Consider the following 25,525-nt stretch of genomic DNA (forward strand, 5'->3'; position numbering starts at 1 on the left):
GTCCATCAAGCTTGCAATCGTCAAAAGAAACAGGCCTCCTGAAAACCAGAGCTACTATCTGAGATTTGTGCATTTTAAGGACAATGCCGCCCCACAGGGAAACCCTGAAAGGAAGCTCAAACAAATGATGTCTGGTGTAAGATCTTTTTCATGTAAATGTATAATGGTGTGCTGCCACTAGAAGATGGTAATCAGGCCTTACAGACGGACATAAGTGACCCCTGGGACTCAAAGGTGTCATATATAGTTTTTCAGAAACGCATAAGAGTGTGTGAGAGTGAAATAAGACATTAGAAGCTGAGCGAACACAGGCGGGGAGGTGTGTATTATGTACTGCTGAGTGCTGATGAAAGTGCCTGTAAGTCCTTAAGGGTTTGGCAGTAAACACAGCAAACAGACAATCTCCAGAGAGCCCCATCACCCCCCTCCTCTTCTCTCTCCTCCTCCTCCAATACTCTTTGAGTGGGAACACCATTAAGACCACACTGAGAGCGGAGACAAAGCATTTTCTTAAAAAAGGGGGGAAAAATCAAACCAGATGTCAGTAAACCTTGAATAGATCCACAGCCTCTGCTGACTTGTGCTCTATCGAGTCTCGTCAACACTGAAAGAAGTCACAGCTGAAGGTGTGAAGTGGACACCGAGCCACCACATGACACAGTGATATCCAATCAGTGAACAACGTTTTGACACCTCAGCAGCACTTCAGAGCGCCTGTGTCGGCTCAAGTGTCCACATTTCTGCTCAGTGGGGGTTTGGCTCGGTCAGAAAATCACACACACACACACACACTCATAGAGGCTTGAACAATGAGCAGGGCGTAGCACTGTTTCCTGTGAGAAGTGGAGATAAAAGGTCAAATGATAGCGTCAGGTTAGACGTGGCTTTGGGGTCCGGCCCTCTCTGAGATCGGTGAGACACATTAGAGGGACATGTTTTTCCATCACCTCATCGCCTTGTGAAATCCTCTCCCCTCCTTACACTCCATCGCCTCAGGCCCTCTCTGAGAGAAAGAGAGAAAAAGGGAGAGAGAGAGAGAGAGGCTAGAGTGAGAAAGGGAGAAAGTGTGTGTGAAAAAGAGAGAGAGAGAGAGGATTTCATAAATGCCTTCATCATTTAAACGGCTGTGCTGTCGCTGGAGTGCAGCATGAATAATTCAGCGAGACTGCTCCTTCTTCAAACAGACAAATAGAACAGGATTACGCCTCCACAAAACAAACGGTAAACACCACAATCAAAACAACAGAATTAATTAGGTAATTAGGGAGACAAAATAAATGTGAAATAATGATAAACTCTTCTGAGACCACAGCTGCAACTCGGTTACAGTACGCAAATATGCAGATTCGAGAGTTCAGAATATATTACGGGCTCAGAAGGATTGTTTGGAATGAATGGCACTCGCAACCATTTTTAAAGAGATGAGATTCGACGCGTAATCCACATCCAAGCACGCTGCCGAGGAGGAATTTCAAAGGCGTATTTGTAAGACAGCCTCGCACAAACCTATATGAAGCCAATCAATCACTGGTGATGAATATTCAAAGCCATCATGAGTTGATCATCACGCAGCGAGCGTGCTGATTACTTTTAAACCCTGGGAAAAATTGACTCGTGCTCTTATTAATGCTTGTACTTGAAAGTTGAACGAGATTATAAGGCTTGTCTGTCAAGAATTTATTTGTATATACACAGTGACACCATTGAGTGGGAACAGGGGGAAAAAAACTGATTTGGGGCTTACATAACTGAAGAATGAACAGCAATCCAGCTCAAGGATTTGTAGTTCATTTGCAGCCCGGAGTTAAGAAGGCCTTTATCTCCTTCTCATTCCAGCTGGAGTATTTCAGCGCTCTATAGCCGATTAAAAGTGTAAGCAAAGACAATCCTTTCTCATCTCGGAGAAATCCAGCCATGAAGAAGGAGTGACAAAAGCGTGCGGAAAAGCAGGCCCACAGAGAATTCTGTTTGCCTTGTGATCTGGAAAGGTCGGGGCTAAACTTTGTGCTAGCAGCAATTAATGTCTACAACTCATGCACAGGAAGTGCAGTTGACATCCTCTGGCTTTCATCACATGACAGACTCTGGCACCGTGAAGGGGGGGGGGGGGGCTTAGGTAAATACGAGCTATCCATTTCAAGCAATATTTAAATCACATTTCCAAATTGCAGCCCTTGAACAGCAGTTTAGAGCACGATGAGGAGGTGGAGGCATAATGACAGCTTCTCGGGGGTTTGTTGAAAGTGATGAATGCTCAGAAGAGGGGATTGCTCGATGTGAATTCATGAATTTGAAAGAGATTATTTAAGCAGAGATCAATTTAAAAGTCTTACAGCTCAGCACTGATGCAATGTTTCAAGGGCTAAAAATAAAATAAAATAAAAAATACGGAGCACCACCAAAGTGAAAAAAGCATCCCTTGAACAGGATGAACGGTCCTTTTGCCGCTGCAGCAAATTAGCTCTCTAAATCTGATAATGCTTCCATCCAAACTAGTTTCATCAGCACAAGCAAGGCAAGACGGGCCATGACACACTAGAGTGGAGAGACATTGTGTGGATACAGCTCGGCTTAATCTACCCACTGGATATGCAGCAGCAGCAGCAGCAGCAGCAGCAGCAGCACGTTATGATGGGTAAGCAAGAGGGTGAAAAACAAGTCTTGATGTGGACCAAAGCAGAAGGGGTCACAAAACTAAGGAACAATCGGCAGCTGTTATGCCTCGGAGTGACTGTGAATTTACTACCAAACTGCCTCTAAACTGCTGGGACTAACTGCATTAGCCACCGCTGAATACAAACCCCCGAAGACAACATTAAAGGCTCAACAAGGCAGACTGCTATACGGCCGAGCTATCAAAAGACCACAGAAACAGATCCCCTGTGTCAGAGGAAAGAAAGGAAAATACATCACTAATAAACGAACATGTGATGCAAAGAAGGGGGAAAAATCTGGGACAAAAAGAACGTGGCGCACACATTTCGTGCGAGTCAAATGGAATAGTGAATGAGGAGCTGCTGCTGCTGCTGTCCTGCAGGGGCAGGGCGGCTGTTTTTCTACAGCAGCACATCCCCATCTATGCCAGCATTCATTTACTGATCTCATTAATATCCCCACTCTAAGGAGGAGGGAGACAGCAGCCGTGAAAAAGCCTCCCCCCCACCTCATCTCCTCCTCCGCCTCCTCCCTGCATCCTTGTGCCTGTTCCACCGGGTCCCCCTCCCTCTCTTCTCATCTCCGCCTCTCTGTAGTTCAGTAATTGGGCTCAGCTCATTGTTATTCAAAACCCTGTAGAACCAATTAGCTACAGACCTCCTGACCCTGGGTTGCTATGTAATGGTGCAAGCTAAAGACTCTAAGTGAGGAAGCCAAGAGCAAAGGTTTTAAATTCCTTTAGTTCCTGATTAATAATCCTGTCAGGACGATCAGAGACATTAAAGAGAAACTCTGGTTCGGCTCCTGCTTTTATGGCTTCTCCCTCATTTCTTGGCTGTCTATTAAAGCTTAATGATGCCGGGGGTCGCTCTCTCTCTTCTGTCTTGTCAGATAAATGTACAGTTAAAGGGATAATGAGGAATCCTGATCCTCCAGCAATCTGGGACAAAGCAGCCCTGTGACCCTGCGGGGAGGTAGTAAAGGGCAGCATGGGAGGATGAAGAGAGGAGCAGCTAGGCCAGCAGAGACAGGGGTGGCGTGGATAGTGGACCGAGATGTCCGGCTTCCCCTTAAGGATAGAGATGAAAGAGCTTGGTCAGATAAAAACCTGGGGAGGAAGGGAGAGATGAGAGGGATGCAGATAACACCCTCATGCAACATTGATGAGGAGAGTGAATGTAAAGGAAGAGTTGCGGTGGAGGCTGCCCAGACAGCCTGCTGCTACAACTGATTTGTTTAGAGAGTGCCGTTGTTTTAGTGCAACAATAGTTTGCCACAGAGGAAACAATAACTAATCAGCTACCCGCCACGGTTGTTTATTTACGCCTGGTTCAACGAGCCATTATTATAAGAGCGTATATCCATAAAGGCTTTTTGTGTAACACGTCATACCATGGCATGCTGAGGCTGAATTTGAATAACAAACAGCTCTCCAGTGATTTAAGTGGCTTTAACAGGGGACACTTCAACCAGTATGTGAAAGGTGTCACTTACACTAAAGAGAGAGAGCAATCACCAAACTTCCCACATGTCTGAAAAGTTTGCATATGTTCAAATTTCAGCCTTACAGCCCACAATGTAACTGCTTTGATTTCTGCTCCCTTTCTCAAAAAGTCTGAATCGGGGGAGTCAAACTTTAGATCCAAGTTATGCAGATCCTTGGCTGACGTTGGTGTGGTAAGGCAAGACTGTAAGCACTTAAGACACTCTCACTTTCATAACATTCTCCATGTACCACAGGGCCTCCTGGTGCAAAGCTTTGTGAAAAGTCCACAAAATATCTCTACAATTTCTCTACATTTGTGAAATTTCTATTGGAAAACCATTATAAAACTCAGTGAGTGTTGACTGCTTAGCACCAAATAATGGACAGACAGAAAGGGTAAGCAGCTAAAGACACAAACATTTGCCTCACAAGTGACCAAAAAGAGTGTATTGGGGGGTGGGGGGGTGGGGGAAGCAGGCGACTAAACGGATGCTAACATTGCTCAGTGTCTGCTGGATGGTTAAAGCATACAAGTTTGTCCCAAAAATGAGTTACTGCAAAAAATAACCATTTTTTTAGCTTCCCTGTTGAACACAGCTCAGATCTTTCGAATCGTTCTGCTCAGCTTAAAGATGGCAAAATTGGGAAGCAACAAGCTCGGCTCTGTCCAGGGGTGAAATTCCTATCTGACACAGACAGCAAGTGCCGATATTACATTAAACAATACACAGCTGAACTAGGTAAATCAGATCCTGAACTATTCATAACCCCAAATGTATTTTTTACAAGCTTATTGATAGCCTTTCTAGCTGTTGGTCTCAGTTTACACAGCGAATAATTGCATCAAATCCTCACAAGGCACAGAACCAATATTTCCAAGTCGATCCATATAAGGCCAGTAACTTGACTTGTTTGTGAATAATCATCTGTAGGTCATTTTTCGTTTCTTTTCTTTTTTTGCTGCGCTCACACCTGTTTTCTGAAACTCATTTGGAGGAGTTGTGGTGTTTGCATTCCTGGTGCTGGAGTGCTTATTTGGTCCAATTCTCCAGGCTTGGCTGAGAGTTTTGGGAGGATTCATACGGGGTCCTGTAAACACTGGATGCTTAAGGCCCTCAGACACTGATGCATTGCCTCCCAGGCTGCTATAAATCCTTTTACAACAAACTCCATAAACCTCTTTGGTGCCTAAATATTTATGGTTGCCTGAGTTTCCCTTGAGGGTTGTTTTCTGTCAAAGTACCAACAACACTAAGTCATGTGGAGCGACTCCAGACATCTTATCTGGGAGTCAGGGTAAAGGGCCTGGTGGTCTTCCCATCTCCACCAGAGGAGGAACACATAGGAGGAAAGGGCCACTAATGAGCACTTCTCCCTCCATCACTTCTCCTCACTGGCCTCCTCTGTTAGTAGACTCAATTGACCCGCCAAACAAACATACTGCTGCGTGACCTCTGCTGACCAGACAGACAAACAAACAAACTTTTCCGTGTCAAAACTACCAAGCCCATCTCTATCAGGGACCACAAGGCAGTCGATGTCGGACAAACATGCTGGAAATACCAATGCACAGAAGACAATAACGAACATGACAGGCTGTAACTCGACCTGCCTGCTGCGTGACTCGGGGAGTGGGGGAGCAGTCAGACGGCGTTATTGTGGTGTGCACCATCAGCGTGGAGACGGAGACTCGTGGAGGCTTGGGAGTAGATGCAGGTGTGCTGACGGTGAATATTCTAGGTGAAATCTGTAATTTAGCCTGTCGCAGTGTTGCTGCCAGCCACTAAACACAGTGGCTCCTTGAAACAAGTGTCTCTAAAAAAGCAGCAGTGGGCCTGATGAGTCCTCAAGCATCCTTCCCAGCGCTGTGATTACTGACGTTTACCCTCTTTAATATGTGTAATTCCCATTTTCTCTGATTCATGAGTAAGGGCCCTCACGGGGACCACACTAAGTGGCAGTCTGCCAAAGCCCTCCTGTTGGAAAGGCTCTAAGTCACTTCTCTCTCCACAGTTAGATACAGCGTGACAGTTACAGGTTGTCTCACCCACCTTTATTATTGTTATTTACTTCTTGGAACGCCGATGAAAGCTTGATTATACAATGTCTAATGTTTTGTGCTTCACATTCAGGTGTCACACGGTTTTAGTTGATGACTGCATGCCTATAAAAGGTGCTGGAAAATAGAAACATGATCATTTGCAAACGTTGGCTTTCCATGTGCGGCAAAATGCTACATTAGAACCCATATAATGACCAGAGTGCTTAGAGTGGCCAGGATAACCGACCACAGAAGGCACCACAATATGCATTTCCCTAATCTATTTTTCATTATGCCCATATGTAGTGAGCACATTTGTGGTCTTATGTAATTACAGCAGTCCTGCAGAAATAGCACATTTGTGAAGGTTGTAATGCTAAAATGATCAGCAGTAAAAAATAAAAATAAATCATCGGGACTAAAGTTTTTTTGGCCTGGGAGGCATCCGGGGTTTACTTTGTTTTTACAATAAATAAGAAAAATATGTACTCAGATTTATGCATTTGGCTGAAAAGGGGCCTGTACATTTCAGCTAAAACCTGAGCTGCTTAAGAGATGACATAAGAGAGGAGAAAGAAATGAGAAGCATGCAATTTATTTTTAACAATTATAAACAGTAAAAAAAAAAAAAAAAAAAAAAAAAAAGCTGGGAGGCTAAGTAACCAGAAACAGGTCGGGACTAGGAATAAAAAAGAGCTTCTTAGACAGGCAGAGCTTGTCTAAGTAAGTAAAGGAGGTTCAGAAATCTGCAAAAAATGTCATCCACGAATTACGGAACAATTTCAGAATAATGATCCTCAATGTAGGATTGTCCAGACTTTGACAATCTCACCATCTACAGTCCACAATATCATTAAAATATTCTGAGAATCTGGAGAAATCTGTGTGCACAAGGAGCAAGGCTGAAAATCCTAACCTTCGGACCTCCGGGCCTTCAGGCAGCACTGCATTAAAACAGACGTGATGTCGGTCATGAAAATCACTGCATGGACTCAGGAACACTTTCAGAAATCACTGTCTGTGAACACAGTTCACCGTGTCATCCATAAACAAGGCTGAAGCTCTATCACACCAACAAGAAGCTGTGTATGAACCATTTGAAATGGACTGAAGCAAAGTGGAAAACGTCTGTGGTCAGACAAATAAAAAATGTTTAAATATTTTTGGAAGCGGGAGAGGGACCATCCGGCTTGTTATCAGCACTCTGTTTAAAAGCCTGCATTCCTGATCGTATGCATTTGTGCCTTCGAAATTGACAGCTCGCACATTTGGGAGGGCACCATCAGTTCTGAACGAAATACGAAATTCTATCTTTGCATATATGCTCGCATCCAGATGACATCTTTTTCAAGAAAGGCCTTGCATATTTCAGCAAGACAATGCTAAACCGCAAACTGCATGACTTGAAGTGTCTTGCCCAAGGACACGACGACCGAGACTGTCGGATCCGGGGCTCGTACCGGCAACCTTCTGATTACGAGACGAACTGCCAACTCTTGAGCCACGATCGCCCCCATTTTAGACAGCGCCCCAACTTTTTAAATTTGTTTAAATTGGGTTTATATAATGTATTATGTCACATTACATTAAAAAAAACATATAATACATAATAAATAATAAGAGAAGCTCAGTAATAGGTCAATATAGTACTAATATTGAGTTTCTCGTTCTTCCTAGCAGGAGGTTTTCTTCATCTTCGCCACGAGAGAGAATGTGAGAGGTAGTTATTCCGTTTAATTCCCAGTTAGTATTCTTTTCATCTCTGGGTTAGAGAGTGTGCTGCAGGCCCAACACAGAAGGCTCACTGTTGGAGAGCAGCTACATGATGACAGACCCACCAAGAATGTTACCCTGACCGCCATATGTAATACAGCACCAGAGTTCCCTTATTAAGGGGTGAAATAATTTCCACCAAAGTGGTTGGTGGTGCTGACAGCTCAGATTAATGCTCTCTGTAAAACAGCCAGAATAACAACTGCTCCTGCACGCATCGTGAAAACTAGTACGTTTGACTGAGGGAAGCCTGCCAGCTCTACAAATTCATGCATATTTGGGTCTGTGAACATCTGCCAGCGCAAATAATTTATGCTGTTCTCTCAGCTAAGGGGCGATGAATCCCCTCTGAAAAGTTTTCTCCAACTTCTACAGTAAGGCTGAGTGTGCCCCGCTCCTCTCCCTCCCCTCCCTCTTCTCCCTGGTGTGAAGTGGTGCAGACACACGCTCCAACCACAGACCAGGCTCAACGAGGAGCATCCCGAGGCGTGTGGGAAAGTCCCAGGCACCACTTCAGTCGATCAAGAGCCAACTGTTTCCTGTCCCTCTTTGGGCCTCAGGGTTAGAACGCGCTGTCAAGGCCATATCGACAACATCCTCCGTGCTGGAGAGCGAATGGGGCCTTGCCTTGGGTGGGATCTCTACAGCAGCCCTGCACGCACAGCAGATATCTGCATGTGTGCTCTGCTGTCGGGGCCCCGAAGACGTGTTTCTCCACTGGAGCGATGAATATCTTATGATATCGTGGAGGTGGATCAAAACATTTGGGCTCTCTGACACTACGGCACTTTCAACAGCTCCGTTGTTGTGTTCCAACACAATGGTATCAGGTGATTAAACATCCGAGGGGAGTCATATTGATATTCAAAACGCCACCACCAACAGATGGCATATTAATCATTAATTGATTCTGTGCCATTTTTTTCTTTGATCTACAGCACAAAAATATGCACTAATTTTTCCCCACTATGTGCTGCTCTGTGATGATAGACTATTTATGAGCGCAGATGAAACCTAACATTTCCTCTCAAATCATAATAACACAGTGCTGTCCTGTTCCTGCAGTCAACAAACCCAGTTAGACATGAAGACAGCTCATGCACCATTAGATCAACTTACAAAATGAATAACAACCATCAAAATATTTGTGTCATTATACACCTGACAGTTAATTATAGCATTTGAAAACATACCTGGAAGCAAAAAAGAAAGTAGTAATTTAATAAATTGACAGTTTGCCCTTTGACTCACGCGGTGGAAATGTGTGGGAGGAAAGCCTAGAAAAACCTCAGATCAACTCTGTCAAATGTGTGTATGCGCAGTGCACTGTCTGTGTGTCGGGCTCTCCCCTCCCCTCCTTATTATTCCTCTAGGCTTCACCCTGTCTTCCCAGTCCAAACTAGTCTCCTGCTTTCCTCCAGCAGACTGACGGGAGGTCAGCCTCGGGCCAATCTCCGGCAGCCCCAAAGAGGAGCTGCTGTCAACAAGCAACATGGATAGTTTGAGCACCGAGGGCACTGCTGTGGCACGTCAGGGTCAGGAAAAATCACTCAGCTTAGAACTGACCAGCAGCACAGTCGGAGGAGATGTAACTGTCTCGGTACAGGCCTCCTAATGAGATAAAGTGGCTGCTGAGTGTGGCTCTCAGCTCTGATGCTTATTTCTCAGCCAAGCTTGCCCTCTGCAGGTTACAAATATGACCGCTTTACCACCTGATTTTGATTTCACAGTAAATAGTTTTATGCAGCTGACTTTTAATTCGAATTTTATCTCGGTTATGGCTGCGGCTCAGGAAAGTGGAGCAGTTTGGAGCGCCGATGGTTCGATCCCTGACACTGTGCAATGAATGAAATGTCACGTGAAAGTGGTTCTCTCATTTTCACTCATCACTAAAGAAGAAGGCCGCTCAGAAGGTCATGAGCTGACTAGATTTGCCACTAATTGCCCCCCTACTGTTTCAAGTGACAATCTATAGAAGAAGGTTACAGCACTAAAGCACAGCACCTCATCCTCACAGAGAAACTTTAAACTATTAAACCGTCCTGTTAGTCATCACAATACGCCGTATTTGTTTTTAATTAAATCTCCCTATGATTTGTTTTATGGTGATTTGCTAAAATATGTTGAAGGTGCACACATTCCTGATGTGATCTGACTGAAAAAATAAAATGAAAGAACAATGAACGATCAGGATATTCCATCTCAATCTCGAGAGGAGTCAGAGGTTAAACGACACTCCGGCCTTTCATTTATTATCTCAGTGGGTGTTTTCAGAACAAGCTCATGAAAAAAAATCTCAATTAGCATAGAGACAAATCTACAGTGAAGAGGTGCAATCGTACCCAGACACTGAGGCGTGGATCAAAGCTGCGGGGGGGGGGGGGGGGGGGGGAATAGCAGATGAAAGAGGTGCACATTAAACTGTTTACTAAGGTGACATGAAAAGCTGTTTTAGCTCAGCATTCAGCCTAATGAGGGAGAGAGACACCGGCTTATCTTTTTTAGATATTCAGAGCTGCCAGTTCACAGTCTTTTTACACCCCTGCTCAACATCAAAAGAAAGATTGAATTTTCTGGCAAGGTAATGTCTAATATAGTGAAGTCCCTGCAGGTTAAATTAACGTTTAACTGTTTCGCTGAAGGGCTCATTTACATTTTCCTCTCAACGCTTTCACACTTCAGTGAGTACTGTTCACGGGTTTCCAATCTGAGGGCAAAGATCGGCGCCTTGAGGAGTCATGTGGTTAATCTGAGGAGGTCTAAAAGAAGATTAACAAAAGGATGAATAGAAGTTCACTAACTTTCCTGTGATTTTCATGCTGCCTTTGATGGATTACTATCAGATTTTGTGCATTTATGGTCAGTTGGGGTTCAAGCAAGAGCACAAAATATAGCCCGATTTTACAGGTGTGACTCTGATTGTAAGCATCTTAACAATGATCAAAGTTTTTACAAAATTGTTGGCATGGCGGTAGACCAGTAAAACTAAGCAATAATTTACTCCAGAAAACTCTGGGAAAAGCAAATAGTTAAGCAAACAACAACAGCAAAAAGTTAGTGATTGAACAATCAGTAAGAAGAGGGCCCACAAACCGGTATGGTCATGATCTGCTGCTCTGGAAATTGAAAATCAGTTCCAGTGATTGTGCATCCATCCTTTCCTTATCTGGGTATGGATCGCGGGGCAGCGTAGCTATCCCAAACTTCCCTCTCTCTGCCTACCATCTCCTTTTTTCTTTGTTTGAATACAGAGGTTTCTCCAGGGCAAGCCAGGATAGATAATCTCTCCAGCATGTTCCCAAAATACATCACCTAGAAGGCATTCAATAGGCAACACAACTCGCAGGATTTGGAAATACAAAAATCAAGGGTTCCCTTGCAATAACAAGGACTGATTGCCAGAGAGAGAAAACCTATCCTCATACAGCTGTCAGATAAATTTAGAGCATAACAAAATGACTATGATGTGGTTAAAAGAGACAATACAGTTACTGTTTAACAAAATAAATACAGCTATTACAGGCCCCAAACTTTCTCTTTTTCTTCTTCTTTTTTTATGGAAATGGAAAATTTCAAATGTAACGATGACATTCCTCGGATTCTGCAAAGTATTATGGAAGTTCTTGACTCCCTGGAAAAATGCTGGTATGTTCACTTTAGGCCTGTATAAGCAGTAATACAACAGTGTAAATAGACCCAAATACAGTAGTCGAGTAAATGGGTTACTCTCCAGCAATGCACTGGGGTGGCTCGTGTTTCACTTGAGAAACATCACACAAGTACTAAACCTCTGAGTGCAAATTGAGCAAAGGCACCAACATACTCTCAAGCCCTCACAGTTCCTTACTCTCCCACTGGATCGAGATCCTGTGCACAAAACCACTACTATGCCACATTGAAAACAGATGGATCAAATAGTCCTTATCCTTTATTTGGACTGCGCTCTGTTATTGGAAAGAATCTCAGTACGAATTACCAAATCTGGCCGCCTTTCAGGAAAACAAATGGACACAGATGTAGTTTTCCATTTTACAGGCTGTTTATGTCTTGCAAATTCCTTCTCCAGAAGAGTGGGATAGGCGTCTTTCATGTTTTAATGGCTCAGAGTGACCGCAGCCCTTTGTGGCAAACGCTCTGTTCCAATACTAATGACATACAGTCACACAAGACTCTGGCAGCAGTGTGCTGCTGAGGCTGCCTGCCCATTGTGTAATTAGTCTACCACTAAATCCTAGTCTGGGGAAACATTCACAACCACATTAAACACTGACAGTCTTTCACCTCAGAGAGCCTGAAACAGATGGATGCGTTCTGAGGGAGTAATCGAGCACAAATGCCTTTCATCAGTCAGTTAAACTGATAACATTTGTTTTCTAATAATAGGGGGTTCTCTGCCATCACTGCAGGAGTTTGTCTCGAGTTTACAATTTGGACTGCAGACAGACAGTTTGGACAGAAGACGACTGGATGACAGTCTTCTTTTTTTTTTTTATTGGCATTACATTTCTACAGTAACTTAATCTTTCTCTGGAGTGATTGCCTCACATGTGCTTCTGATAGAGAAAACTTTATTTGGGAGAAAAAAGCAAAACAACCAGCAAAGCTGATAAGTATACCGCAAACCAGAATATCTTGATTTGGACCGTTCAGGTCTTGTCTGGCTTTGCACTTATCCTGTGAAATCCTGCCATCTGGTGGCTCTCACGAAACATTACAGTGAGCTTGTTTGGTGGGCACAAAAAAATGGGGGGATTTTGTAGTTAAATAGATTAGATCAGGATTTCGACCTGCATCTTTTCCACTGACAACATAATGATCTTTTCAAGACAGAAGACAAATGTTTGTTTACTATCAAAACAATATTGGTGAGATTCTCGAGTGAGCAAGCGTTGAAATACAAACCCACATCCTCACCACTGAACATTTTAATACAAATAGCAGAGGCAGCTGACGGGCAAATTGCACTTAAGAGTGCTGAACGGGCTCTTCCAGAGGATCTGGAGCAAAAATGTGAGTATATGAGGTAAACATAAATAGTGTTTTGGTTGAGCTGAAACTTTTATATTATATTTTTAATATAGCAACGAAAAATGCGGACGAGTAAAAGTAAAAACTTTTCCACAAGAGGAAAGGCTAATTTGCTTTAATATATAAAACACAACCACAAGTCGTTGCTGGAATACTCTGGTAAATCCTGACTCTGATCATTCCCAAAGGGCAGTGAACTCGGGCCGTTTTGTGATCTCTGATCCAAGTGGTTTCTGCAGACCTTTCTGAAGTGTCTCTTTTACTTGGCAGATCAGAGCAGACGTGAAGGGAAAAAAAAAAAAAAAACATCACTCAGACTTAAATCTTTCCCATTTTGGTGAAGGCCACATTGCGCACATGTCTCTCTCATCTGTCAGATAATGACAGCACTAAGGCTACTTGTCACCTGGGTCAAATGAAAGCTCTCACACCAGAGGAAACCTCTCGGTGACCCGACCTCTGTCTGGGAGCGTGACGCGTTAATCACAGCAGTAAATGACGCCAAAGCAAGAAGCAGGCGCTGAGGTGTCTCCCTGAACGGATCTGCAGAGAAGTCTTAGTTTCATGTCAGTCTTCCTGATGGGCTGTTAAAAGCCATCAGGGCGCTGTGATCTCAGAGCGCACTGCAGTGAAAACACATATGGTTCTGGTTGAGGCCGGGGGAAATTGGATTAAAGAAATTCTTCTTGAAACGCTCGGCATCGTTCTTGCCATAACAACTGCAAGCAGCTGACAGATGAAACCACAAATCAGCCTGAAACTAATATTTAGCTTCTCTTTTTCATGTCGACTCAGTCACAACAGTGGAAGACAAGCCAGCTGGAGGGGACTGTGCTGAACAGTGGAGAGAGGTGAGTGGAGGAAGGCTCTCTGGATGTGGACAGATTATTATATTTCTTACCTCAACAAGGTGAAATGATTACAGCATGAAAGCGTGTTTCGGGGTTCATATAGTAAGGCTTTATTTGCACACGGGTCCCTGATTGTTGTTGAAAATTGAAAAGACAGGCTTGAAAATTTGCGGCCCTATAAATTGTCCCTCAAGTGGCCAGAAACTGTTCTTAGGCCTGAGCGCAGCACATGCTTTCCATCACACAGATGTTATTCCACCGCTGGCAGTAAAAGAGTTGGGTTTGCTCCCTTTGTTCAGATCATCAGAGCAGGAGAATCATCTCAACCAGCGTGAGAGGAAAAAGACAGGTGTCTACATTACCCCACTTTGTTTGAAATGATTCTTTAAGTGGAGCATTAAAGGCTTCACAGAGAACAGCCTTTTAGGTGTTTAAATTAAGACCATCTGTCCAGTTCATACTAAGTAAGTCATCAGTTACATTTAATTTCTGCAGGAAAGAAGGAATCTTGGCTGCGGCCCTGATCCGGCACTTAGCTGAAATAAAGCAGAACAGGCCTGGTGTGGCTGACACTCAAATATCCCTGTCTAAACAGCACAGACCGAGACAGGATGATTTAAAAGACTAATTAAATCGTTGTTAATCCTAGCTGAAGACAAATATTTTCACAGTAGGCGTTTTGATTGATCATAAGAAAAGCACAGGTGTTGCTACTAACCTTGCTGATAGCTCAACAATGAGTCATGACAATGAGACAGCGTGCACAAAACCAGGACCCTGAAACTGAGCTGAAATTCAGGCACAATTGATTTTCTACACCAGCCCTGTCACAATGCCTCTGTAAATGTAATAGAGGTCATTTTGTAAAGTACATATGTTCTTCTAAATAAAGTTGAGTAATTTCAACTTTGAACAAAAAGTATTAACAGCAATTGGTTGTAATGACACAATGCATCCGTTTTTTCCCCCCCTTCCTTCATGGAGTGTAAAGATTTCTGGGTATCCAAATGTTTAAGTTCAAATAATTCACTTGGAAGAACTGTTATGGTCAGTGGAGTTATTTCAGTTATTTAGTGCAGACTTTGGGTGCAATGTGGTGTGATTTATCCAAGAACAGCACTAAAGTTTAGAGGGTGATCTTTTTAAAAGACTAAACCTCATGTGGTCAACTCCATCTTCAGGCTAGATACCAAATTTTAGTCCATATTGACATATTAGCATCACACCGTTGCAGATTTGAGGGCTGCACATCCATGATGTCAATATCCCATTCAACCACATCCCACAGATGAACTGAGATCTGTGGAGGCCATTTGAATACAGTGAACACTTTGTCATGTTCAAGAAACCAGTTTGAGATGATCTGATTATGGGAAATTGTAGCCAAGAGGATAAAATGACAACCAAATGCCAAATGTGACAACAGTATAAAGCTTGTTTTCTATAGCATATATTTTATATAAATGTATTTTAACAGTAAATGTTGTAGATTACAACAGGCACAAAATAGCCGTTAAAATATTTAGATATGGTTTTAAATATTTCAGTGCAATGGCACTGCTGCATTTGTTACACCATCAAATGCCCCACATACACTGTTAGATAAGCCAAGTAATGGCTCATTCACATGACAGAAGTAGATGCAACTTTAATCTTTCTGATTTGGCTCTGCAGACCTCAGACATAATACTTTTCTAAAAATTATTTTTTTAAACACCATGTACTAATTAAAAATTTGGTCTTTAAAATGACTAAATGTACAAGTTGTGCATTTAAAAGCTCACTGTGTTTCAGTGTTGAGTAATTTACATGTTTACATAAAATACTTGAAATGAATGAAAACTAAATGAGAGCAGAATCAAAAGATGGAGAAAATAAGTTGTCAAGCACTAATGTTTGCACTTAAAACCTCCATTTGTATTACGGATCTTTTAAAAAAAAAAACCAATATCTTCTATTAAGTACACATTTCTTAAAAAGGCATTAAGGGAAAAAAAAAAAAAAAAAAGTCCTAGCGTACATTCATTGCATAAAAGAAAAGCTTTGTTATTGGTCCTTGCTCATTAACTATGACGCTGGGTAAAAGAGTGAAATTCAAGTAAAATTAAACTTGAGCGAAAAGTGCAAAATAATATTTAATCTATTAAAAATATTTACAGCATATTATACAACTGACTTGTCTTAACGGGTTTCATATATTTCAACAAAATATATGAAAAGAAATCTGTACCTTGGTTGTAAACAACTAATCACATCTTCATTTTGATTTTTGTAACGCTCCCATAAAGCACTACATTTAAAAAACAAAACAAAGGATCTTCACGTAAACACGTCTTTAAACAAAATGTAAATGTAAGGACAAACATCTGGAGAATGGTTTTATTAGAAAAATGGTGACAGCCTACATGACAAATTAAGCCAGCATCTGAATTAAAACAGGGAACGTGAAATTCTTCTCTCTAAAGAGAGAAAAAACCCCAAACAAACAAAAACAAAACAAAAAAAAAACAAACTACAAAGTGGTACTCAAAAACATACCAGTACAGGAACAGCATAATCAGCAGCTTTCCACATGAAAGAAAATGGATTTGTCCAGGGATTAGTGTGACATCTTGCTCCAATTCTCCTCTACATCGTCAACAGATCTCTCACAATCCGCTCTCCAAAGGCGTTTTGTGAAAACATCCTTTCAACTGGGAAGAATGTCTCCAAACGTCAACACACAAAGCCTTCTGATCCGAAAATAAAAAAACCTTACACTGCCTTGCGGTGGTACTCTGGAGGGGCAACTTCATAGTCGCTTGCATTGAAGAGCGATGCAGAGTTTTTTACAAGATACCTGAAATGAAGAAACATTTTACTCATCTCTGCTGAGCTTTGATAATCATCATGAGCCTCGTTAAGATTCCTGAATACTCACTTGAGGAAGTCCTGTAGGTAACTGAGCAGCAGTGCAAGGCTCTTCTCATCCAGGGGCGTGTACGCCAGCATGGCTCCGATTCTCACTTTCAAAACCAAACAATGACAGCCTTTTATAAGTCATGTGACCACTGACCTCAGTTTCATTTATAACAGCTCATTGCAAAACCATGCCTCACCCGCACACTTTCAATTTAAAGCAGCCCTTATTTTTAAATGTTGATGCTTGCATATATATGTGTGTGTGTTTAATACACACACACACACACACACACACACACACACACACACAAAAGGATAAAGTCGGGACTAGACAGAGAAGGTCAACACCTCTACACTACTACTGCTTAAGCAAAAATCAACACCATCTAAAGGAGGTGTGTGTGCAACACTTCTCTCAACAAATGTTTTACCGAGCTTATGTCATTTGACTTTATTTATGATGCTTTGTTATGACAAGAAATTAACTGAGACAACATACCCTGTAATAAACATGGCATCGCAGTCAGGGCCATAGGCTTTTGGCCAATCACAAACCTCTCGCAGTTTTGTCTCTGTACACTGCCACAGGAGACTTTAGTCATATCTTAATTTATTTTAAAGTGTAGACTCTCAGTTATAACTGTTTATCAAGACGTATAAATCATTTAGGAGTTGCAGCTATTTTTCTATCAAGCCCCCGATTTTCTGAGGGTCGTGAAGGGATTAAAAGATCTGCATGGGGGGGGGGGGCTGCAAGCTTCAACCTGCCACACACATGTAGCTCTTGCAATGTGTTTGTGTTCAAGTGTGAATAACTAAGGGTGGGCTGCATTCAATTTTGAACAGTTCTCATACTTATGTCAGTTGGGTATTGAATTGCTGCGTTTTGCCTTTTGTTTCTTTTGGTTGGATTATCTCCATTTTGAATCTGTGGACAGATTTGCTTGATGTTCTGGCCTCAGCTCACCCCAGAGTTAATTCACCAACTTAACAAGTGGCTTTTGTGGCTCCTTGGAACTTGGGAAAGAGATGCCTTTCGTGTTTTGTCCATGCCAGCCCTAGATGGGGTATAAACAGCCTCCAAGCTATCAATTCCTTTTTATGATTGATGCTGGCATATATTTTTCTGATTTCTCAGGCACTGCCCTGACACTAAAAACCTGTCTAGGCCCAATCTTATCTTCACAAAGCATCCATAAAAGATGGACTGAATCCAGAAAAGAATCTGACCTTTTATAACCTTAATTATGACAATGCCAATAGGGAGTTATTTTGGGCTTAGTCCAAGTTGAGAGATGATGAAGTTGAAAAACTTTTGGCTGTGCCTTCAAACTGTGGTTACAGTGGAAATAATACCTCCCCCAGATCAAAGAGTTAATTTCCAGTAACAACTGAATCATCAAGAGATTTTACAGTCAGCTCTTTCAACACAAGTGAAAAGGCAGATAATCTTTTTTAAAAAAGCATCTTTGCATCTTTGGAGTTTTATGGTAGAAACAGCTCAGTGTTTAATATGTTAAAGCTTAGACAAAAACATGTTCAATCATTTTTGTGCATTAAGACCTACAACACACATCTGATAGTTTTATAATATACATTTGCTAATGGCTTTATATGAATAATTTGATAAGAAAACAGGACAATCTTTAGCTCTTCTACACAGTTTTCATTGTCTAGTTCTTTCACCAAACATGATGATGTGTAAGTGCTTTTACCAAAGAGTCTGAGTAGGTGAGGAGCCCCATAGATCTGAGACATTGGTGTATCTGGGTGGTTGGCAAGGATGTCTGCGTACTGAGGCCTCTCGAATTTGTAGAGAAGTTGTGTCCCCAGCATAACATTGAAATATTCACGGACACCAGCAACCACCTCGTTTACAGCAAACTCCCTGATCAGTGAAGAGAAAACAGAAAAGTCAAATCTTTACTCTTAGTATTTGTTCACCATGTCCTAGAAACATTTTAAATAAAACATTTTCTCTCTCTGCATTGCTTGCACCATAAACAGTTTTGCTTGAGAAGATGAAAAGTAGAAGTTTTTACTTGCTGTCTGAGTTTCCTCTTGATTTCTTGTAGTTTGCATAATCTTCAAGGACTGCGTCAACATTTTTTTTGGCAGGTAGGTGGAAAAGCTGAAGAAAAACAAAATAGAAAGAAATAACTTTGGAAATGTTGTAGACAAATACAATGTATAAAATGCTGTGAAGTGAAACTTGAGTTTAAGGTCAGTGCTTACTAACCTGCTTTTGCCGTGTAATCAAGTCCCAGTCGTCCACAAGCCAGGGTTTCAGCTCCTCCGGGATTTTCACTTTGACCTCCACTCGATTTATGAAAGTTTCCTCCTGAGTAAACAGGAGTGCGGGGGGGAAAAAAAGAAAAAGTTAATTAAAAGAAAGCTTTTAACAATCATGTTTACACACCTAAATGGAAACCAAGCCTCAGAAACATTTCATAAACAGTGGTTTCAAATGTAGTTCCTGCTACACTGCTGCAACTGCAGTGAATTAAGGCGTTTTTACACCTATAGTTTGTTAACTCTGGTCTGATGCGGTTCATGAATTTGTAAACTTGTAGCTTTTTCCCATGGTTTCGTCTCTTTTCACACAGAAGATGCCAATCAAACTCCAAGTGAGCCAAAATGCGTCACTAAAAACGATGCAACAATGTTCGGTATGCTTACTCGAGTCTGGAGTGAGAGCAACAAAAGTAAATACAGGAAACAGGTGCTGTGGTCTGGAATAGTGGATAACATGGAAAATTTAGTCCTAACATTTGTATTTTATCTGGTTAATATTTCACAGTTTATACACGCTGCAACACTCCAGAATGCAAAGCATTCTCGGCTATAGCAAGGTGTTCCACTCAAACCTATAAACAACCATAAACAAACCGCTCTGAAGTTTGTTTGAAACCAAAGAAAGATCAGCTCCCCCAAAGGGTTTCAGTGCGGTTGCTCTGGTCTGCACCCAAGTGCGATTACTTTGTTCTCATAAACCACATGAGGAGAAAACAAAGCAGCCTTAGGGCTTTTTTATGGTTGCCGCGTCGCTTGTGTAGTCTCTTGATAATTTTCACTTCACATCTTGTGCCATGTTGGTCGGTCGTGCACCTCTTGATTTTTGCGACTTGGTGCGTTGTGCTCGGCTGAGCTTGTCAAAGGAACTTTGCAAATAAAACAAAAACAAAACACTTTTGACAAAGCTTTGGTTTCCCGGTTTGACTTCTCCCCATCAGCGCATATGACAAGATAGTGTCTGAGTGGCGACACCTATCATTTAGGAGAATACTACAAACTTCTTGCGCCTTAACTGCAGGCATAAATGGCTGCATCTGTGTGATGGCGTGGCAGTGAGCAAAGCGACCACTGCAGCAGGTGTATTGGCACATTAAGCCTGTTCATTTTCGCACAGTCTGGTATTATTTGACATTACCAACAGAAACAAAATTCTGAACTTACGCTTTCCACAGTTGGGTCAACACGAGCTCTTTTCTTGCGTGGAGGATGGGTTGGATCTCCCCCTGAACTAGTCCCTTCTCCTGCTCCAGGAGCTGCACAGACACAGCTTTAATTAACTGCCACTCTTGCCTTATAATGAGTCAATTTTAAGAATCGCATTTATAAATTCTAACATTGTAAGACAATGTGATGTACTTACTCTTCTGTTTGTTCTTTTTGGTTTTCCTACAAACAAAGAAGAGCTAATTAAGTGTGAAATGTTAATATGAAAAGCAGTTTGGCAGCTTATGTTACAGAGGAAAACAAAACAAAAACTCACACATCGTTTTTCTGCGATGCAGCAGGTATCTTCTTATTTGGCGCTTGACCCCTCATTTTTCCTTCTACATAATGGTCTCTGTATTAAAACAAGTTCAGATATTCAGGAATAATTAATTTGTACCACACTCACTACACTTTCACAAGATTTAAAAATCACTGTAGCACGTGACCCAACACAGTTTTTGTAGTACTATGAATAGGCATGACACATTAGTGTTGGCACTTGCATAAAGGGATTTAGTACACAAATAAAGGGGGGGTTCTAAGTGGGACATTTACTCGAGCATAAAAATAACAGATTAATGTGTAAATAAAATTACAGGAAAATATTCTATTAAGACTGAATGTGCTTCACTTGTATAGTGACTCCATAGAGGCCCATTGTGAGCTAGACTAAAACTCTGTTGTGTCCCAATACGTTTAAAACATAGCACACATTGTGTGCTACTGAAATTGGATGAAGGATTTTGCCTAACTTGCTCCAACAGTCATAAGGAACTCACAGTCAGTTCAAAGTCGATAGTGAATAGAAAAAGAGTATTGACGTACTGATTGGCCCTCTGAAGCTCTCTCTGTTTCTGCAGATTACTATCCACATACTTAAGCACCCTGCTTTCAGGAACCCATTCGTCCCAGCTGGAAGACACAACATCAAAAGAATGTAAGCACTTGTTAAACAGTTCCTGTACAAACGTTAATCGGGATTTATTGGAACCAAAAACTTACTTCTTATTCCACCCACTGTAATGAATAAAGTATTTGATTTGTTTGTCCTTGATGTTTATCTTAACACACTGCAAAGAGAGGGATGACTCATTGTCAAACACAGACACAAAGAAGACGACTGAATGAGAGACACGCTTAATTAAGGCAGCTTACCTTAGCTTCGTAGAGCAATGGCCCATGAAAACACAGCACTCTTTCACCTGAAAAGATAACAAAATAAGGACGTGAGTAAGGCATTGGCAGGAGAGAAGAAAGAACCCCCCCCCCCCCCCACACACACACACACGTCTGGTTTGCTATCCTCGTGGGGACATCCCATTGACATAATGCTTTCCCTAGCCGCTTACCCTAACCATCAAAAATGAATGCCTAACCCTGACCCTAACCATAACCTAATTGTAACCCTGGCACTAAAACCACGTTTTGAGTGTGAAAATTGCTTTCAACCCCGTAGGGACCTGGATTTTGGTCCCCACGGTGCAGAAACTCCCCACCAGTATAGTATATGTCAGATTTTGATCCCCACCAGGATAGTACGAACACACACTTGAATTTATTTTAGATGTTGTCCTAACCACACAGGCTCAAGAGTATACATACACTCCTAATATTTGATTGTGTCTCTTAGCAAGCTCCATCTCAACCAGATGCTTTTGGTAGTCATCAACAAGCTTCTGACTGGATATCTGACCCCTCTTCTTAGCAGACTTGGTAGAGGCAATATAAATTTGTTGGATTCCTGGCCAAGACATACGGTACAACTTTTTACTAGGGATGGAGTTATCTGATCATAAAGCTTCTCCAGAAGACATTTGACTTGTTCAAGTGGCCAACTGCAAATTTCAGTTGATCTTGAAGGTGCTGATTTTGGAGCTGGGGCTTATTCTTGGTCGGCACCCTGTTAGTCCGTAGCAATGTAAAACTCAGTGAAACCACAGTGATGGTGGTATTGCAGCGGTTTCCAGTTCATGGCAGGCTTGAGACTTGGTGGTTTGTGGGTTGTTCAACTTTTCAACTTGAATAAAATTATAATCTTCTTCTTAGATCTTTACCTAGTTACTTAGACTTCTCCAACTGGTCCATCAAAGTCCCATTGTTCAAAGTATTGATTGATTGGTAATTTATTTCAACATGTGAACAATACACAAGTACATTTAGAAAAGAAATAAGAGAGAAAAAAATACTATACAAATTACATACAAAAAAACATTCTGATTAATTTACATGTTGAAAGGGAGTGGGAAGAAGTATACACTTATTTAATCCAACCCCTTTGCCATAAATTATCAGTGAATATTTAGTCAGCTTCCTTACTGATATAATTTGTAATAAAAATAGTGAACAGATTTCTGATATACTATATACTATAATATCACATCATGAATTTTTTGTTTGTTTTTAAATAGAGACATTCACTTAATTTAAATATTTTCCTTTTCTTTATAGATCGAGAAGATCATATTTTTTTGGTATTGGTCAGCCCAATTAATGCTGTCAAACAAATGTTTTCCCCAGACAAAAATAAATAAAAAATAAAAACTACCAGTTGTAGTCAGTCATGATCACCAACAAGAACTTAATGCGCCTTGGTCTTGTCATTTAAAAAGACACTGTAGAACCTTAAGCACTACTTAAAAGCTTTAAGTGAATGTATGTATGTATACATTTGAGCCTATATGTATACTTTGTGTACCACGTTCTTGGTTGTTAAAGTCATTAATGATGTATACTCATTCGTTTTCCAGGGTGGAAAAAAATACCATGGCATTACATGCCCATAACGACTACATATAAACATCTGACCACAACTGCATATTTAGGGAAGTTTACATGAAAACTCGACTATTATCTCACTAATATGACTAACTGTCAAGAGAACATTCTGGTCACTGATAATAAAAAGGAAGACTTTTACTAAATAAATTTAACGTAGTCCTGCTAGTTAATTTAATAACTTAACCACTTGTATATAATTCAACAAATGAGCGCCAAGTCAGCAGCAGGCGGTGCTAACACGCCGTGTACAAAAAAAGCTAGCTAGGACTCAGCTAACAGTCAATGAGAAGCTAACGCTGCATGAATGAAAATATAACCTTCAGTTCAATAAAAGATCTCGAAAACACAGTTTATATAGCTTCTTACTTCTGAAATTGGTTTGTGTAGTAATGACAGGACGAAATAAACCACCAAAGCGGCGAATAAAAACTCCCGAGTCCCATTTAGTGTTCACAGTAACAACAATGAGAGCTAATACGGCTAGCTGTTTGTTACGATCAGTAACTAGCTGACACTTTGAAGCTTTTCGGCGACTCCAGCACTCGCTGCTGGTACAAGCCTAACAGAACAAGAAGGAAACAAACTGTTACCTTCTTGAAATTTAGGTTTCGGGTCCTGTTTCGGCGCCATTCACGGATTAAACTATCAAAATATGGGAAAAATCGCCAGCTCCCATTCCAGTCTGCAGCGGCGCCGCTTTCTAAAAACGTCATGACCGACGCGATGACGCTTTAATGCCCCGACTAAACCCACATCCACACTCCAAATCAGCAATGAATGCAAAACAGGATTTCTTTTCACATTTACCTTACACGTTTCTGCCTTCTGCTGGACTTTTGAAGCATCGGTGTCTGTTAAAAAAAATAAAATGCAGGCTAGACAACAAGTCATGAAACGGCTTTAAGCTAAAAACAGCTGGTTGTGCCCATGTCCTCTGAGACAGACCTGTGGTTTGGCTCGAACGCAAGTGTGCTATTAATTAGTGTCATATGATGAACAGATGCTCCAAAGACTGGTGATTTTATATATATATTATTTTTATTTGGTGTTTGTTTACGTTAAGTAAAAGTTTCAGAGTGGGTTGGCAGGTTTCTGTTAGTTTTTGGGGTTTTTTCAATATTATTATTATTATTATTTTTTAAGTGGGGGATAACTGCCAAAAGCAGGTTTTCAGAAGTTCAATATAATATCAATACTGTAAAAATAAATAATAATATTGATCATGAAATGACAATTAACATAAAATTTGAACCAACGCAGTAAATAAATAACTAAATATAATTTTAAAAAGGAGGTAAAATGTCAACAAGGTATGCCATGTTTAGTGTCTGGATTCTGTATACAATGTTCACCAGTTAATTTCTTTTACAGAAACCAGAGACCAGGGTAGAAAAAAAAGTTTAAAAACATATATTTTTTCTTATACTCCCAAAAATTATAATTTCAATAGTTATTAAAAATTGCAATGAATAAATAAATAAATAGATAGAAAATAAATAAAAACAATGCAAATGTGTATGTAACTGCACTACCTGCAAGTTACTGCACAATGGCATTAGTTAACAAATTAGATTGTCACTACTCTCCAGCATAATATAAGACAAAATACATACAAAACACAAATTGTAAATGATAATTTCATTTATTAATGTAAAAAAGAAAAAGATAGCCAAACCAACTGGTGCTGTGTTAAAATTGTCCCCTACACCTGATAACTAGTTGTGTGCCCCTTGGCAGCAGAAACTGCAATCAAGCATTTGTGGTAACTGGCAATAGATCTTTCATATCACTTGGAAGGAATTTTGGCTCACTTTTCTTTGCAAAACTGTTTTAATTAAGCATTTTTGAGCAACCTGTGTAAGGTTATGTCAAAGTATCTGATTTGGATTTCAGTCTGGACTTTGACTAGGCCAGCACAGCACATTCAAAGGTAGACTTGCAGATGTGTTTTGGATTGTTGTCCTGCTGCATAAATCAAGTGTGCTTGAGCTTCAGGGCACGGAAAGATGGCCAGACATTCTCCTTCACGATTTTCTAGAAGAGAGCAGAATTCACAGTTCCATCAATTACAGCAAGTCATCCTGAAGCAGCAAAGCAGCCCCAGACCACCAAACTACCACCACCATGTTTGACTGTTGACTAGTAAATGATTTTGTTGAGATGAAGAAATCATCTGCTTCTGTGGCTCTGTGATTGGTTGCAAACAGGAAACTTTTAAAGCTGTGATGGACAGGAATATCACTGAGGTCCACCTTATGTAACAGACTGATTCAGCTCCACTACCACAAAGACAGATACAGGAAATAATTTATATCTCATGCTACTATCATCTATAATTCAAATTATCTGTCTGGCAGAGTGTCATCTGGCAGATGTATTTTTAAGGACTGCATGGTAATCACCTCATAGCAAAAAGCCCCCAGTTGGGCATGACTGAGTGAGGTTTACATGTTCTCCCTGTGCCTGCACGGGTTCCTTATGGGGTACCTTGACTTCTTCTCACAGTCCTAT

General features: G+C 41.1%; 1 protein-coding gene across 2 annotated transcripts; it reads right to left on the reverse strand.

The window, feature by feature from the left end:
- Positions 1–15,535: 15,535 nt before the first annotated feature.
- Positions 15,536–23,734, reverse strand: morf4l1 (mortality factor 4 like 1; the record flags this gene model as incomplete). Of its 2 annotated transcripts, XM_080871501.1 has the most annotated exons (12): positions 15,536–16,673; positions 16,755–16,839; positions 18,451–18,623; positions 18,778–18,866; positions 18,975–19,076; positions 20,192–20,283; positions 20,391–20,416; positions 20,511–20,588; positions 21,062–21,148; positions 21,239–21,306; positions 21,392–21,438; positions 23,605–23,734. In XM_080871501.1, 12 exons carry the CDS (start codon positions 23,642–23,644, stop codon positions 16,589–16,591), a joined length of 972 nt encoding a protein of 323 aa, XP_080727627.1. In that variant the 3' UTR covers positions 15,536–16,588. The 2 variants fall into 2 exon arrangements, with proteins under 2 accessions (XP_080727627.1, XP_080727628.1); XM_080871502.1 differs by lacking the exon at positions 21,392–21,438 and having other exon boundaries at positions 23,605–23,727.
- Positions 23,735–25,525: the final 1,791 nt, after the last annotated feature.

Source organism: Rhamphochromis sp. 'chilingali' (assembly GCF_963969265.1).
Source record: "Rhamphochromis sp. 'chilingali' genome assembly, chromosome: 2".
NCBI classification, from domain to species: domain Eukaryota; kingdom Metazoa; phylum Chordata; class Actinopteri; order Cichliformes; family Cichlidae; genus Rhamphochromis; species Rhamphochromis sp. 'chilingali'.